This window comes from Amia ocellicauda, chromosome 7 (genome assembly GCF_036373705.1).
Source record: "Amia ocellicauda isolate fAmiCal2 chromosome 7, fAmiCal2.hap1, whole genome shotgun sequence".
Classification (NCBI taxonomy): domain Eukaryota; kingdom Metazoa; phylum Chordata; class Actinopteri; order Amiiformes; family Amiidae; genus Amia; species Amia ocellicauda.
In genome coordinates, this window is record NC_089856.1 from 6,849,945 (window position 1) to 6,863,293 (window position 13,349).

General features: G+C 37.9%; 1 protein-coding gene across 1 annotated transcript in view; it reads left to right on the plus strand.

Moving 5' to 3' along the window:
* Positions 1-13,349, plus strand: part of LOC136752635 (very-long-chain enoyl-CoA reductase) — a 38,719-nt gene that overhangs the window by 12,302 nt on the left and 13,068 nt on the right. Inside the window, exons 2-5 of the mRNA XM_066708124.1 lie at positions 1,949-1,999; positions 11,277-11,328; positions 11,852-11,896; positions 12,225-12,328. Of these exons, the coding sequence (XP_066564221.1) occupies positions 1,949-1,999; positions 11,277-11,328; positions 11,852-11,896; positions 12,225-12,328 (252 nt within the window). The remainder of the gene's footprint in view (positions 1-1,948; positions 2,000-11,276; positions 11,329-11,851; positions 11,897-12,224; positions 12,329-13,349) is intronic.

Genomic DNA, 13,349 nt, shown 5'->3' on the forward strand with positions numbered 1-13,349 from the left:
ATACACATATGTGTTTGTGTGTATTTTTAACTCGATACGAATGCAGACAATGTTCTTCAGACTTTTAGGGGAGCCTGCTCAGTCTGTGGTGGTGTTTTGATTAATTGGAATTGATGTTAGTTCATAAAGATAATTAAACCAGTCATTAACGTTAAGTTAAGTGTAATGGTCTCCATTTGACCTAGGTTTTGGAAGTAGTGCCATCTTCATTAGTTTAAAAATGTTGTTCTAAAGGTGTTTAACTTAATAGCATAAGTGATAGAGATTTACTTTGTGGATGCTTTAGGGTTGTCAGAGTCACCTTCACCTATAATAAGCACCTACCACAGAAGATAAGCTTTGTAATATTACTTGCCAGAGACTGAGGATGTTGAACATTATAGATTCAAGGCAGTTTACCATTGTTTCTCTCTAATGTACGTTTTGATACTTTTTTGAGTCACTGTAAAGCAAACCAAAAAATAACCTAAAAAAAATTTACTGAATGATTTTCAAAAATCAGAGTAGACCAAAAAGTTGCATGATTGGATTGAGATGCATTTAGCAGTTCTATACATTTAGTAATGGCTCTATCACAGAAGCATTTCCATTTGCCTTCTGTGTGTTATATGATGTGTTCTACATAGTATACATGCTCTGAATGATAAGCTTACTTATAAATAACATACTGCAGCTCAACAGCCAGTGCTTTCTTTGCTATATGGAAATGATCCAGAACTGTTACTGGATGAGTCTGAGTTTAAATCTCCTCTAATCAAGCACAAAACAATACACATTTTATGTTACACAAAATGCTGGAACTTGGTCATGGCACATTACAAGAATGCTGATTTAGAGCTGTGTCTCTAGGGACCAAAAAAGGAATGTCTTGTTGTGTAAGAAAACCCTATGGCCTTTCAGACTATGGTATATAGCTTTTATGTTGTCCTTTAAAAACCTAAGAAGAAAAAAAAACTGTTTATCATTAATTTATAAAAAAAATTGACAAATTTAAGCAAGTTATTTGTTTAGCCCAAAAGCTGGCAGTTCAGTTCCTGTAATGCAGAGGACATGTTTACATTCCAAATCTTCTCCAAATTAAACTGCTCCATAAATGGTAGAAATAAAATAGTTCTCAGCCTTTAATTCATTCTTATTAAAGGGTGACCTATACATTCTGCTGGATTGTGACTGTCCAGGACCTTGGTTGGCCAACCCTGACCTAGGCTAAGCTCTGTGGATCTACAGCATTATCACTCACCACCACAGAGAAAGCAAGAAGCAAAATATACTTATGTAAATAATTAATTGGAATCTTAATGTAAACTCCATAGGCCTAAATCCTGAACATAGGAGGAGGGGTTTACGAGAAGGGGGTGGGGGCAGTTGGAGCAAAAGTGAAGTTTATATATAGCTGTATGTCTGATGTTCATTTTACTGTCCTATCAAATTACATCTTCAGAGTTTAGCTTTCCAACAGCATGTTTCCTCCCTCTCTCTCTCTTGCTCACTCAGTTTTCCTTCAGTAACTTGTGCTTGGATTAAGTGGCACTAAAACCCACCCCTTTAGCCTTTTTTGCCCCACCTGTTTATTTTCTTTTTTTTTTATGGGTTGAAACCCTAGCCTTGAACTGTCGCAACCAGAGCCTGTGGAAATAGAGTACTGTTCTTGTTTGATTGTTTTTGTATCTTATTTTGCTGAAACGGTAACCAATGGGAATTTCGTGTTAAGTAAAGCTAGGGTTTCATTTTAGCACCTGCAAAAACTGCTGTGGTGAGAGTTTCTCATTGCAGTGCAAGAATCAGTTCAGACGACAGACCACCCCAAAAGTTGTGAATAATGGATATAAATTCAATAGCGTTAGAAGCTCAGGCACCGAAGAAGGCCAATGGATCACCAGCAGTCGTGCCTGCTAAACGCCCAGCCAAGCCAGCCAAAAAGACTAAAAAAGCTGTTGTTTTTTTTGAGGTGGAGATCTTGGATGCCAAGACCAAGGATAAGCTATGTTTCCTGGACAAGGTAAGAACACTTTTCTTTACTCAGAAAGTGCTGTTTTGTCAGTATATGTAGATTAGACTCAGTGCAAATAGACAGAAAAGAAAACAGATTAATGCCAGGTGTATATTGTAATGATGCAAAATTTAAAATGCTACCGATTTTAGTTTTAGTCTACAGATAACATTTAAGGCTCAAGAAGAAATGCTTAAAGTATATTAACCACAGATTAGATTTAACAGAACCAAGTACATTAGTCCTTTTACTTTTTGCATCACTTTAACGCTGAAACAAGAGAAGACAGAGAAGAATCTCAATTTGTCTTCAAATATCTGTGTTGTGTGAAATACAAGAGAGAATAAGAAAATAAAGAAATTTACTTTTAATCAGTTACTTATTTACAGTAAGATGAGATTGTAAATACATCAAATGAATAGATGACCTAACACCCCCTAAACATTTTGAGCACTGTTAATGATATTAAGAGTTAACATTTGTATAATACTTGTATAATACAAATGCATAAGTATAGCAGATATGATTTTTTATGCTGCATTATTAAAAATGAATGAAAGCCTTATGGAACTGACTATTTCTGCACTTGTGTGCCTTAAATTTTCATGAAGGAAGAAATGTAGAAACGGGTTTGTGGACAAGGGAGTGGTTCCTCAATTGTAAACGGAGAAATACATCAATCTCTTGACACATTTAGCATTTTTTTTTCCTGACCCCGACACTGTTGTGATTTAAAGTAGTCCTTATTTAACTTCAAATGGGTTTCGAGATCATGCCATATTCTGTGAAAGTTGTCATCTTGCAAAGTCACATGACTGATTAATTCATGCTCACTCTTTCTTTGGATTGGCCAAATGCAAAAACTTATTTTTGAAAATGTTCCTCAGACTAGAAATCAGTCTGCTCCTTGCTTCTGGATATGCAGAAACAGCCAACATCTGCAATGAAATTGTGTCTGGAAGGTCTTTAGAAACCTCTTGTCTGTGCTGGGCTTCATTTGTGAATATGTTGTGTTCTTCATCTTAGTGCTTATGTCTTCAGGATTCAAGGAAGAGAAGCGTCCTCTGAATTCCCTGCCAAGGTTGCTTTTCCTTTCACTGAGAAATTGGCAAATGTTTATTAAAAAAATATTATTATAATAAATCCAAAAAATTGAGCAAGGGGTGACTCAATGTAACCTAATTTCCATTCTCATAGCCAATGTGTAAGGCCAGCCAGTATAGATACAGCTATATTTCCAGTACCAATTGGGGGTGGGGGCATGACATCAAATATAGACTTGACAAGTATTCTTAGTTATCATGACTTTCAGAAAAGTGATTTGCATAATATGATCTGGGCCTGTATGCATAAAACATCTCAGAATTACTCCTAGGAATCACTTTAAAAGTTAGTTTAGGAGTAAGATTAAACCTTGCTCAGAAGAGGAGGTAGAAGTTAGTCATAAAGTTTCTTGCACCTACTTTTAGCTGGGAGTAGGATCCAATCCTAGGAAAACACTTTACCATATTTTCACAACAGTTTAGGTTAGAATATGGCTCACTGTGACTTATTTTTTCCTGTTTTTATTGAAATTTACGTAGTCTAATGTTTCAATGTATAATTGGAGATAAAAAATAAATCATGGATTAGTTTTGTTTAACAAAATGTAACCCCTTAAGATAACAAACCCCTCTGCTACCCTTAAAAGGGCACCAAATCCATGTGCTTCTCTTTAATGCCATATGTACTCTTCACTGTTGTGTTATTCCTTTCTAACGATGTGAAGCATCGTGTTTTTTACGCCCCCCCTCTGCATTCTGAAATGGGGGTGGTGGGGGGATACTTGGTCTGAGTAGGACTTTAAAAAAAAAAAAAAAAAAAAAAAAAACTCAGAAAATATTGACAATTATGACATTCTGGAACCAGACAGTCTAATGATCAAAACAAGACCATCCATGTTTTGGTAGAAGCAAAGAAGCACCCATAGAGAGCTCAAAATGTCAAGAAGGAAAACTCTGTTTACAGTGTACTAATACACAATGATGCTACATAATTGGATCTGAACTTCTCTCTGTTTGATAAAACATTATATAATATATACTGGATTAATCGTTAGGGGCTTTTCTAGACTTCAAGTTTTATGGGGCCGTCTGAATGAGAGACCCGAAGCATTCTGTGAAAGCAGCCCAAGACCCAAGGCGAAGAAGTGGAATGTTCTGTAGTCACCTGACCTGAATCTAATTGAGCATACATTTCACCTGCTGAAGGAAAAACGTCCCAAGAACAAGCAGGAACTAAAGACAGCTGCAGTGCAGGCCTGGCAGAGCATCTCCAGGGAAGAAACCCAGCATCTGGTGATGTCTATGGTTCCAGACTTCAGGCAGTCATTCACTGCAAATGATTTGCAACCAAGTGTTGAAACTCATGATTATGTTAGTTTATCCAGTTACTTTTGAGCCCCAAAATTGGGGGGACCACATATAAAAATTGGTTTAATTCCTACACTGTTTACCCAATTTGGATGTAACTACCTTCAAATTAAAGATGAAAGTCTACACTTAAAACAACTTGATGTTTCCTTTCAAATCCATTGTCACTGTCCAAATATTTATGGACCTAACTGTGTGTGCATATACATCGATCAGCCATAACATTATGACCACCTGCCTAATATTGTGTAGGTCCCCCTTTTGCTGCCAAAACCGCCCTGACCCGTCGAGGCATGGACTCCACTAGATCTCTGAAGGTGTGCTGTGGTATCTGGCACCAAGACGTTAGCAGCAGATCCTTTAAGTCCTGTAAGTTGCGAGGTGGGGCCTCCATGGATCAGACTTGTTTGTCCAGCACATCCCACAGATGTTCGATTGGATTGTGATCTGGGGAATTTGGAGGCCAAGTCAACAGCTCGTGATTCATCAGACCAGACCTTCTTCCATTGCTCCGTGGTCCAGTTCTGATGCTCACGTGCCCATTGTAGACGCAATGGACAGGGGTCAGCATGGGCACCCTGACTGGTCTGCGGCTACGCAGCCCCATATGCAACAAACTGCGATGCACTGTGTGTTCTGACACCTTTCTATAAGAACCAGCATGAACTTTTTCAGCAATTTGAGTTACAGTAGCTTGTCTGTTGGATCGGACCACACGGGCCAGCCTTTGCTCCCCACGTGCATCAGTGAGCCTTGGCCGCCCATGACCCTGTTGCCGGTTCACCGCTTTTCCTTCCTTGGACCACTTTTGATAGGTACTAACCACTGCAGACCGGCAACACCCCACAAGAGCTGCAGTTTTGGAGATGCTCTGACCCAGTCGTCTAGCCATCACAATTTGGCCCTTGTCAAAGTCACTCAGATCCTTACGCTTGCCCATTTTTCCTGCTTCTAAAACATCAACTTTGAGTACAAAATGTTCACTTGCTGCCTAATATATCCCACCCACTGACAGGTGCCATGATAACGAGATTATCAGGTTACATAAACCTGCCTGATGTCAGGCAGGTCGAACCAACGTTCTATGCCAAAATAGTCAAGTTCAACCACTACAAACAAGCATTTTTAAATATCATGAAGATATTTTTTTCACAATACACCCTTCTATTATAAATGCCAAGCTCCGAGTCGTTTGAAAAAATAAACCTAATTAATATAGTGTTTAAAAAGCTAAAAGTCTCATATTACAGCATTTTGAATTCCTGTAAAATGTCACTGGAAATTAAAATATTACTTAGGCTTTAACTTAAAATTGATAATGTAGACTGTATGAATAATTTTTTTTTTTTTTAGTAATGTAGTTGCAGGATTTTGCTGACAACAAACTTTATTTTTCAATTGAATTATGGTTCTTTCTTTAAAAATGTCAATTTTCAAACTACTTGTTCTATTGTCTAGCAAATGTAAAACTTTAGAAAATTGATATTCAGGGTGAATGTTTGAACGGACAGGTGGTTAAAAAACATGTATCTTTAGTTAGTATCAGTTTAATTTACACAAGATACCTTAGCCAAAATAAGAGGATTTAGGTTTTATTTTATAATTTTTTCAGAAAACCTCAGTGGACCTTTTAATGCCTTAGTGAATTAAGTGGGTCCTTACCTCAGAACAACCTTACCTCTACTTGTGGGTAGGCCTATACTCTATTATGATCAAATCATAATTGTGAAATTGTTTCAGTTATTGTATTTGTTTTAGGTCTGTGCGTGGGTGTCAAGTCAGTCAGTCAGTCAGTCCTCATTATACTAACAGTCAACAACCAAGGGAATATAGTTGGGGGAATAAAAACAATGGTTTTCTATGCTGGTGGTAGATGAGGGTGGCGGTATAATGAGTGAGAACTGTATATCCAAGCACGAGTCATGGAAAATGTCCTTGAAAAGCCCAGGAAAATTATGTCCTAATAAGACTGGGAACCCTGAATTTGTAACAACCTTAGGAAGCAATGGAGTCAACATGGACCAACATCCCTGTGGCATGCTTTAGATACCTTGTTAAGTTAATGCCCAGACAAATACAGGCTGTTCTGAGGGCAAAAGGGGAAGCAACTTGCTATTAGGTCGGAGTGCAGCAAATATGAAAACCCTTTCTGGCAGATAGTTATGTATTGGTTAATAAGATTTTAACATTATTTACACTATTAAATGGTCAAAAACATGTATTTTATGCTGATCTCCTTGGACTTGTGTTACTGTATAAAATCAAAGGAGTGAGTGAAGTGATTCACATGTAATCAATGCCACGTAGAATTAAGGCAGTTCTGAAGGCGAAAGGGGGTCAAACACAGTATTAGTATGGTGTTCCTAATAATCCTTTAGGTGAGTGTATTTTTCAATGTTCCCAAATGTTAAGCTTCAACCACATCGCTAGGGAGTTTGTTCCAGATTGTGACAACTCTCTGTGTGAATAAGTGTCTCCTGTTTTCCGTCTTGAATGCCTTGAAGCCCAATTTCCATTTGTGTCCCCGGGTGCATGTGTCCCTGCTGATCTGGAAAAGCTCCTCTGGTTTGATGTGGTCGATGCCTTTCATGATTTTGAAGACTTGAATCAAGTCCCCACGTAGTCTCCTCTGTTCCAGGGTGAAAAGGTTCAGTTCCCTCAGTCTCTCAGTAGGACATTCCCTTCAGACCTGGAATAAGTCTGGTTGCTCTCCTCTGAACTGCCTCTAGAGCAGCGATATCTTTCTTGAAGTGTGGAGCCCAGAACTGTACACAGTATCCAGATGAGCTCTAACTAGTCTGAACATTACTGCCCTTGTTTTAAATTCTACACTTTTGACAATATACCCTAACATTCTGATTGCCTTTTTTATTGCTTCCCCACATTGTTTGGATGGAGAAAGATCTAGGAGTCTACGTGGACTCCTCATTTTCTCATGCGTTACTTCATCTAGTTCTATTCCTCCCATGGTGTAATTATAATGGACATTTTTGTTACCTGCATGTAATACCTTGCACTTGTCCACATTGAATTTCATCTGCCAGGTGTCGGCACACAACTGAATATTATCTAAGTCCCTTTGAATAACCTGTGCTGCCGAGATTGTATCTGCTGAGCCACCTATTTTAGTATCATCTGCAAATTTGACAAGTTTGCTAACTATCCCAGAGTCCAGATCATTAATATAGATTAGAAAAAGCAAAGGCCCTAGTACTGACCCCTGTGGAACTCCACTAACAACCTCACTCCAGTTAGAAGCAACTCCTCTAATCAACACCCTCTGTTTCCTATACATCAACCAGTTCATAATCCATTTACTTACATTACCCTGAATGCCTACAGCTTACAATCTGAGGATCAGTCTTTGGTGTGGAACCTTATCAAAAGCTTTCTGAAAATCTAAGTATATCATATCATATGCTTTCACGTGATCTACAGCTGCAGTTGCATGTTGAAAAATTCTAATAAATTAGTAAGACATGATCTGCCTCGTCTAAACCCATGTTGACTATCTCTAGGAATATGGTTTTCATTAAGATGCTCCTCAATTTTCTGTCTAATCATTTTTTCCAACATTTTACAAGTGATGGAGGTGAGACTGATTGGTCTGTAATTTCCTGGCTCAGTTTTGTCCCCTTTCTTGTGGATTGGTATGACATTTGCTGTCTTCCAGTCAGTTGGCACATCCCCTGTTCTAAGTGTCTTTTGGAATATTTGAGTTAGTGGCCTAAACATTTCCCTAATTTCTTTAAGTACTGTTGGAAATATACCATCTGGCCCAGGTGATTTGTTGGTTTTTAATTCTGCTTGTCCCTTTAGTACCTCCTCCTCATTTATCCTGATCTCTCTTAGGATTTGACTGGACTGATTGTTAACCTGTTGCATGTTTTCCGTTTCTTTCTTTTGTAAAAACCTCTGTGAAATACTAATTTAGAATACATCTTGTTTGTTTTCCAAGATACTTAAATTTTGGCCAATGTTTTTTGGTCCAAATTTCTCCTGAGCCTCAATTAGTATATTCTTAAAATATAACCATCCATTTTCAACTGAATCTGTATGTAATGTGCTCCAGTCTACCTCTTACAAGTGCTGCCTCATACAATGCATGCACTGTCCCTGGTTGGTTCCCTGACAAATTGAGTTAGAAAGCAGTCATTTACCATCTCAACCATTTTTGTTTCTGCTTCTGTAGTCTCAACTGGGCTTTCCCAGTCTATGTTGGAAGATTGAAATAGGTAGGACGGGGATAAAGAGAGTTGATCCTTATTGTATAAGCATTTTGCAGCATCATACCTCTATGTAAAAAAGGTTACTTCTCAGTCGGCCATAAGCAGCTATACCAATTTTGATTTATGATAGGCTTTATATTGAAATTGGGTAGGTTTCTATGATTCTGAAATTAGACAATTTGATATTTGTATATTAAATCATACCTGTCAGACCTCAAAAATATGTATACATTAATTTATAAATATAAAAGTTATATATATTTTACCAGCAATTGTGTATTTTATTATTATTATTATTATTGTTTTTATTGATTTCAATGTAAAAATAACTTTCCTAAACAAGAAATCATAAAATGTGAAAAGGGGACCACAGCTACAGTGAGGGGGGGGGAAATATTTGATCCCCTGCTGATTTTGTATGTTTACCCACTGACAAAGAAATGATCAGGTGTATTTTAACAGTGAGAGACAGAATAACAACCAAAAAATCCAGAAAAACGCATTTCAAAAAAGTTATAAATTATTTACAAATGGAAGAAACACAAAATAACTGTCAGTCTCCCTCGGTCTGGGGCTCCATGCAAGATCTCACTATTGATTTGCATGTTAATGAGGGAAATAAGTATTTGACCCCTTCGACTTAGTACTTGGTGGGAAAACCCTTGTTGGCAATCACAGAGGTCAGACGTTCCTTGTAGTTGGCCACCAGGTTTGAACACTTCTCAGGAGGGATTTTGTCCCACTCCTCTTTGCACAGCTCAATTTTGGTCTCATCTGACCGCATCACTTTCACCCATTTCTCCTCTGAATCATTCAGATGTTCATTGGCAAACTTCAGACGGGCCTGTACATGTGCTTTCTTGAGCAGGAGGACCTTGCGGGCGCTGCAGGATTTCAGTCCTTCATGGCGTAGTGTGTTACCAATTGTTTTCTTGGTGACTATGGTCCCAGCTGCCTTGAGATCATTAACAAGATCCTCCCGTGTAGTTCTGGGCTGATTCCTCACCGTTCTCATCATTGAAACTCCACGAGGTGAGATCTTGCATGGAGCCCCAGACCGAGGGGGACTGACAGTTATTTTGTGTTTCTTCCATTTGTGAATCATTTATAACTTTTTTGAAATGCGTTTTTCTGGATTTTTTTGTTGTTATTCTGTCTCTCACTGTTAAAATACACCTACCATTAAAATTATAGACTGATAATTTCTTTGTCAGTGGGCAAACGTACAAAATCAGCAAGGGATCAAATACTTTTTTCCCTCACTGTATATAAATAAATAATATAACAATCTATATTTTAATATTTAAATATTTTGCCTCCTGATGTACCTCAGGTTTCTCAACCAGCAGATTAATCCCTGGGATCAAATCATGTCATAGTCAGCATTGACCAGGATTCTCAGCAGGACTTGGTTTAAGAGGAAAAAAAGTGTTAAGGAATGATTATCACATGATAAAAAAAGACTGCTTCAATTCTACACTCGATAACTCTCATCCTATCTGGGTAACTGGTTGACTTGTTAGAGAAGCAAATCGACTTCTAATCCACAAATAAATAAATCGGTCAAGGAGATGTTTGCTACTAGCTTTCAATTCAAGTCAAATGTCAAGTGCCAGTCACATAGAGCTTAGTTCCTGTCAATACCACCATGTTATTTACTAAATTTGCATTCTGCTCAAGTGGAGAGATTACATCATATGCCAACAGATTTTGAAGCTAATAATTATGCTTTTCAAGTGTCTCAAGCTTCTTACAGCTTTTATTTTACTTTATTTGTTCAAATATGAGCTGAAGGACCATCTGTTGAATTTCCATATAAGAAAGGAAAAATCATATTTTGTTTTAACCAGGTTAGTCATTGTTATTGTTTCTATATAAGTATAAAGCTTTTCCTACATTGCAAACATGTATTCACATTTTTATTTGTCTATATTTTATCTCTGTCTAGGCGCACATTTATACTGTCCAGTGACGCACAGTGTCTGTATAGTGGGCTGATTATCTGAGCTAAATGGGAATGTGTTCTTATTTTCAGATTTTAAAGCAGTATAAGGATTTGGAACTCAATTTAAAATGAGTATATCATCTTCTCTTTCTGTAAAGGCTCACTCTCATATCCACTTTTAACTTCAGGTTGTCTGTACAGGAAGCTGTTCTTAGCTTGAATTATGTTCAGTCCTCTTTTGCAGTGCCTAGCAGTGTCCCAGAATGCCAAGGCATCAAAGGACAATTCCCCTGATGATGATAATCATGCCGGCTAAATATATTGTTAATACCATAAGGCTGACTGATTTAGTGTGAAAAATGATCCCCCTTCCCATTTTGTAGCTGCTTACATATCTGTCTGAACGGTTTGGTTTCCCCATGTGCTTTTGTTTTGATTATTATTCTTATCCCTACTTAGGAGAGCTCAAATCAAAACTCCCTGGCAGATGAAGCCCACTGTTTCCCCATGCTTATGAATAACATTTTAATCATTCATCTATTAATAATGTAAGCATAAACATTATAAAAAACGTTACATTCTTCAGGGTTTTTTATGCTTCATCAATTTAAGTATTGAAATTTGAATAAGTACCAATTACTAGGCGGCAGCTATATAAATACAAATTTAAGTTGTTTGAAGTCAAGTTTTTGTCTTTGCAGGTCGAGCCCAATGCAACCATTGGGGAAATAAAGGGAATGTTTCATAAATCCCGTAAGTAAAGCTGTAATCAAGAAGCCAAACTAGACACTTAGATTTATAACGATCAAAAGGTTAAAGAGGGCATTAATCCCACCTTGCTGACTTGCTTCCTTACATGTCCCAGAATCTCGTCTCCTATTCTTAAGGATCCCAGAATATCTGCTTCAGCTAAATAACTGAGGATATTTGTTTCAGACACCTGTAACTCCTGCCTCAACTAAATCAAGAATTAATAAAAACAATAATCACAGATTAGAATTAGTATTCCATTACAAGCATTTGGTTTGAGAAAATTCTTATGTCTTCCAAATGCAAACCCACCAGCAAGTACTGTTTTTAATTAGTGATGGACAATCTGGTTTAAATTTATGATTTGGTGCAAGTTATGTGTAAGAAAGTTCTTCATATTTTCAGATCTACAGATCATGATTGCAATATTTTAACTGACACATGCACATACATGCACATACATGCATGCTTACTTCTTTTTTATGATTCTCTGCTTTCCCAATGTTCACTGTTGATCTAATTTCAGATCCCCAGTGGTATCCAGCTCGACAGTCCATTAGACTTGATCCCAGTAAGTATTATTCCTACTTTACAGGAAAATAAAATCCTGGTATAATAGAAATGTAATCCCTCATTGCTTTTTAAAAGAGGCTGTATTTAATTTGTTTGCCAGAGTATTAGCAAAATACTCCCCAGACTTTACTCTTTTGTTGCAGACCATAAAACTAATAATCAGACTAATGTGTCTTGGAAGTTATTTGAAAAGAAATTGAGTACTTTTTGCACTGAAGAAAAATACATTTTGGGATGTTATTATTCTATGTCCAGGGGAATAAACTTGTATAACTCATCAGAAAAAGTAGGTTCTGGTTAAATTGGTGATGTCATTCCCTTTGCAGAAGGCAAGTCTCTGAAGGATGAAGACATCTTACAGAACCTCCCCGTGGGGACCACTGCAACTCTTTATTTCAGGGATCTTGGTGCCCAGATCAGCTGGGTAACGGTAAGTGTTGTCAGAAGCAGCTTGATCATGACTTTGTCTGTAAAGCAAGCCTGTATCAAGGGTAAGATATTGGTATATATTTGTGCCCCATATCTTTGTATTGCAGCGTGAAAGCCCTCTGCTACAGTTCAGAAGATACACCTGGGTGTTGATTTTGTGCTTGCCCGCAGTGCCACCGATTGGGTTGCAATCCTTGGCACAGGCTGCTATTTCCATTCATTATTAAAATATACATGCATGTGCACATATATATACAATTAAACGCAAGCACTCTAATGCAAACCCATACATACATACATATGAAGGCATGTATTTCAAAATCTTCTAACATACAGTGGGGGAAAAAAGTATTTGATCCCCTGCTGATTTTGTACGTTTGCCCACTGACAAAGAAATGATCAGTCTTTAATTTTAATGGTAGGTGTATTTTAGCAGTAAGAGACAGAATAACAACAGAAAAATCCAGAAAAACGCATTTCAAAAAAGTTATAAATTGATTTGCATGTTAATGAGGGAAATAAGTATTTGACCCCTTTGACTTAGTACTTGGTGGCAAAACCCTTGTTGGCAATCACAGAGGTCAGACGTTTCTTGTAGTTGGCCACCAGGTTTGCACGCATCTCAGGAGGAATTTTGGCCCACTCCTCTTTGCAGATCCTCTGCAAGTCATTAAGGTTTCGAGGCTGACGTTTGGCAACTCGAACCTTCAGCTCCCTCCACAGATTTTCTATGGGATTAAGGTCTAGAGACTGGCTAGGCCACTCCAGGACCTTAATGTGCTTCTTCTTGAGCCACTCCTTTGTTGCCTTGGCTGTGTGTTTTGGGTCATTGGATGGGTATTCCAGCATGACATGACCCATTTTCAATGCCCTGGCTGAGGGAAGGAGGTTCTCACCCAAGATTTGATGGTACATGGCCCCGTCCATCGTCCCTTTGATGTGGTGCAGTTGTCCTGTCCCCTTAGCAGAAAAACACCCCCAAAGCATAATGTTTCCACCTCCATGTTTGACGGTGGGGATGG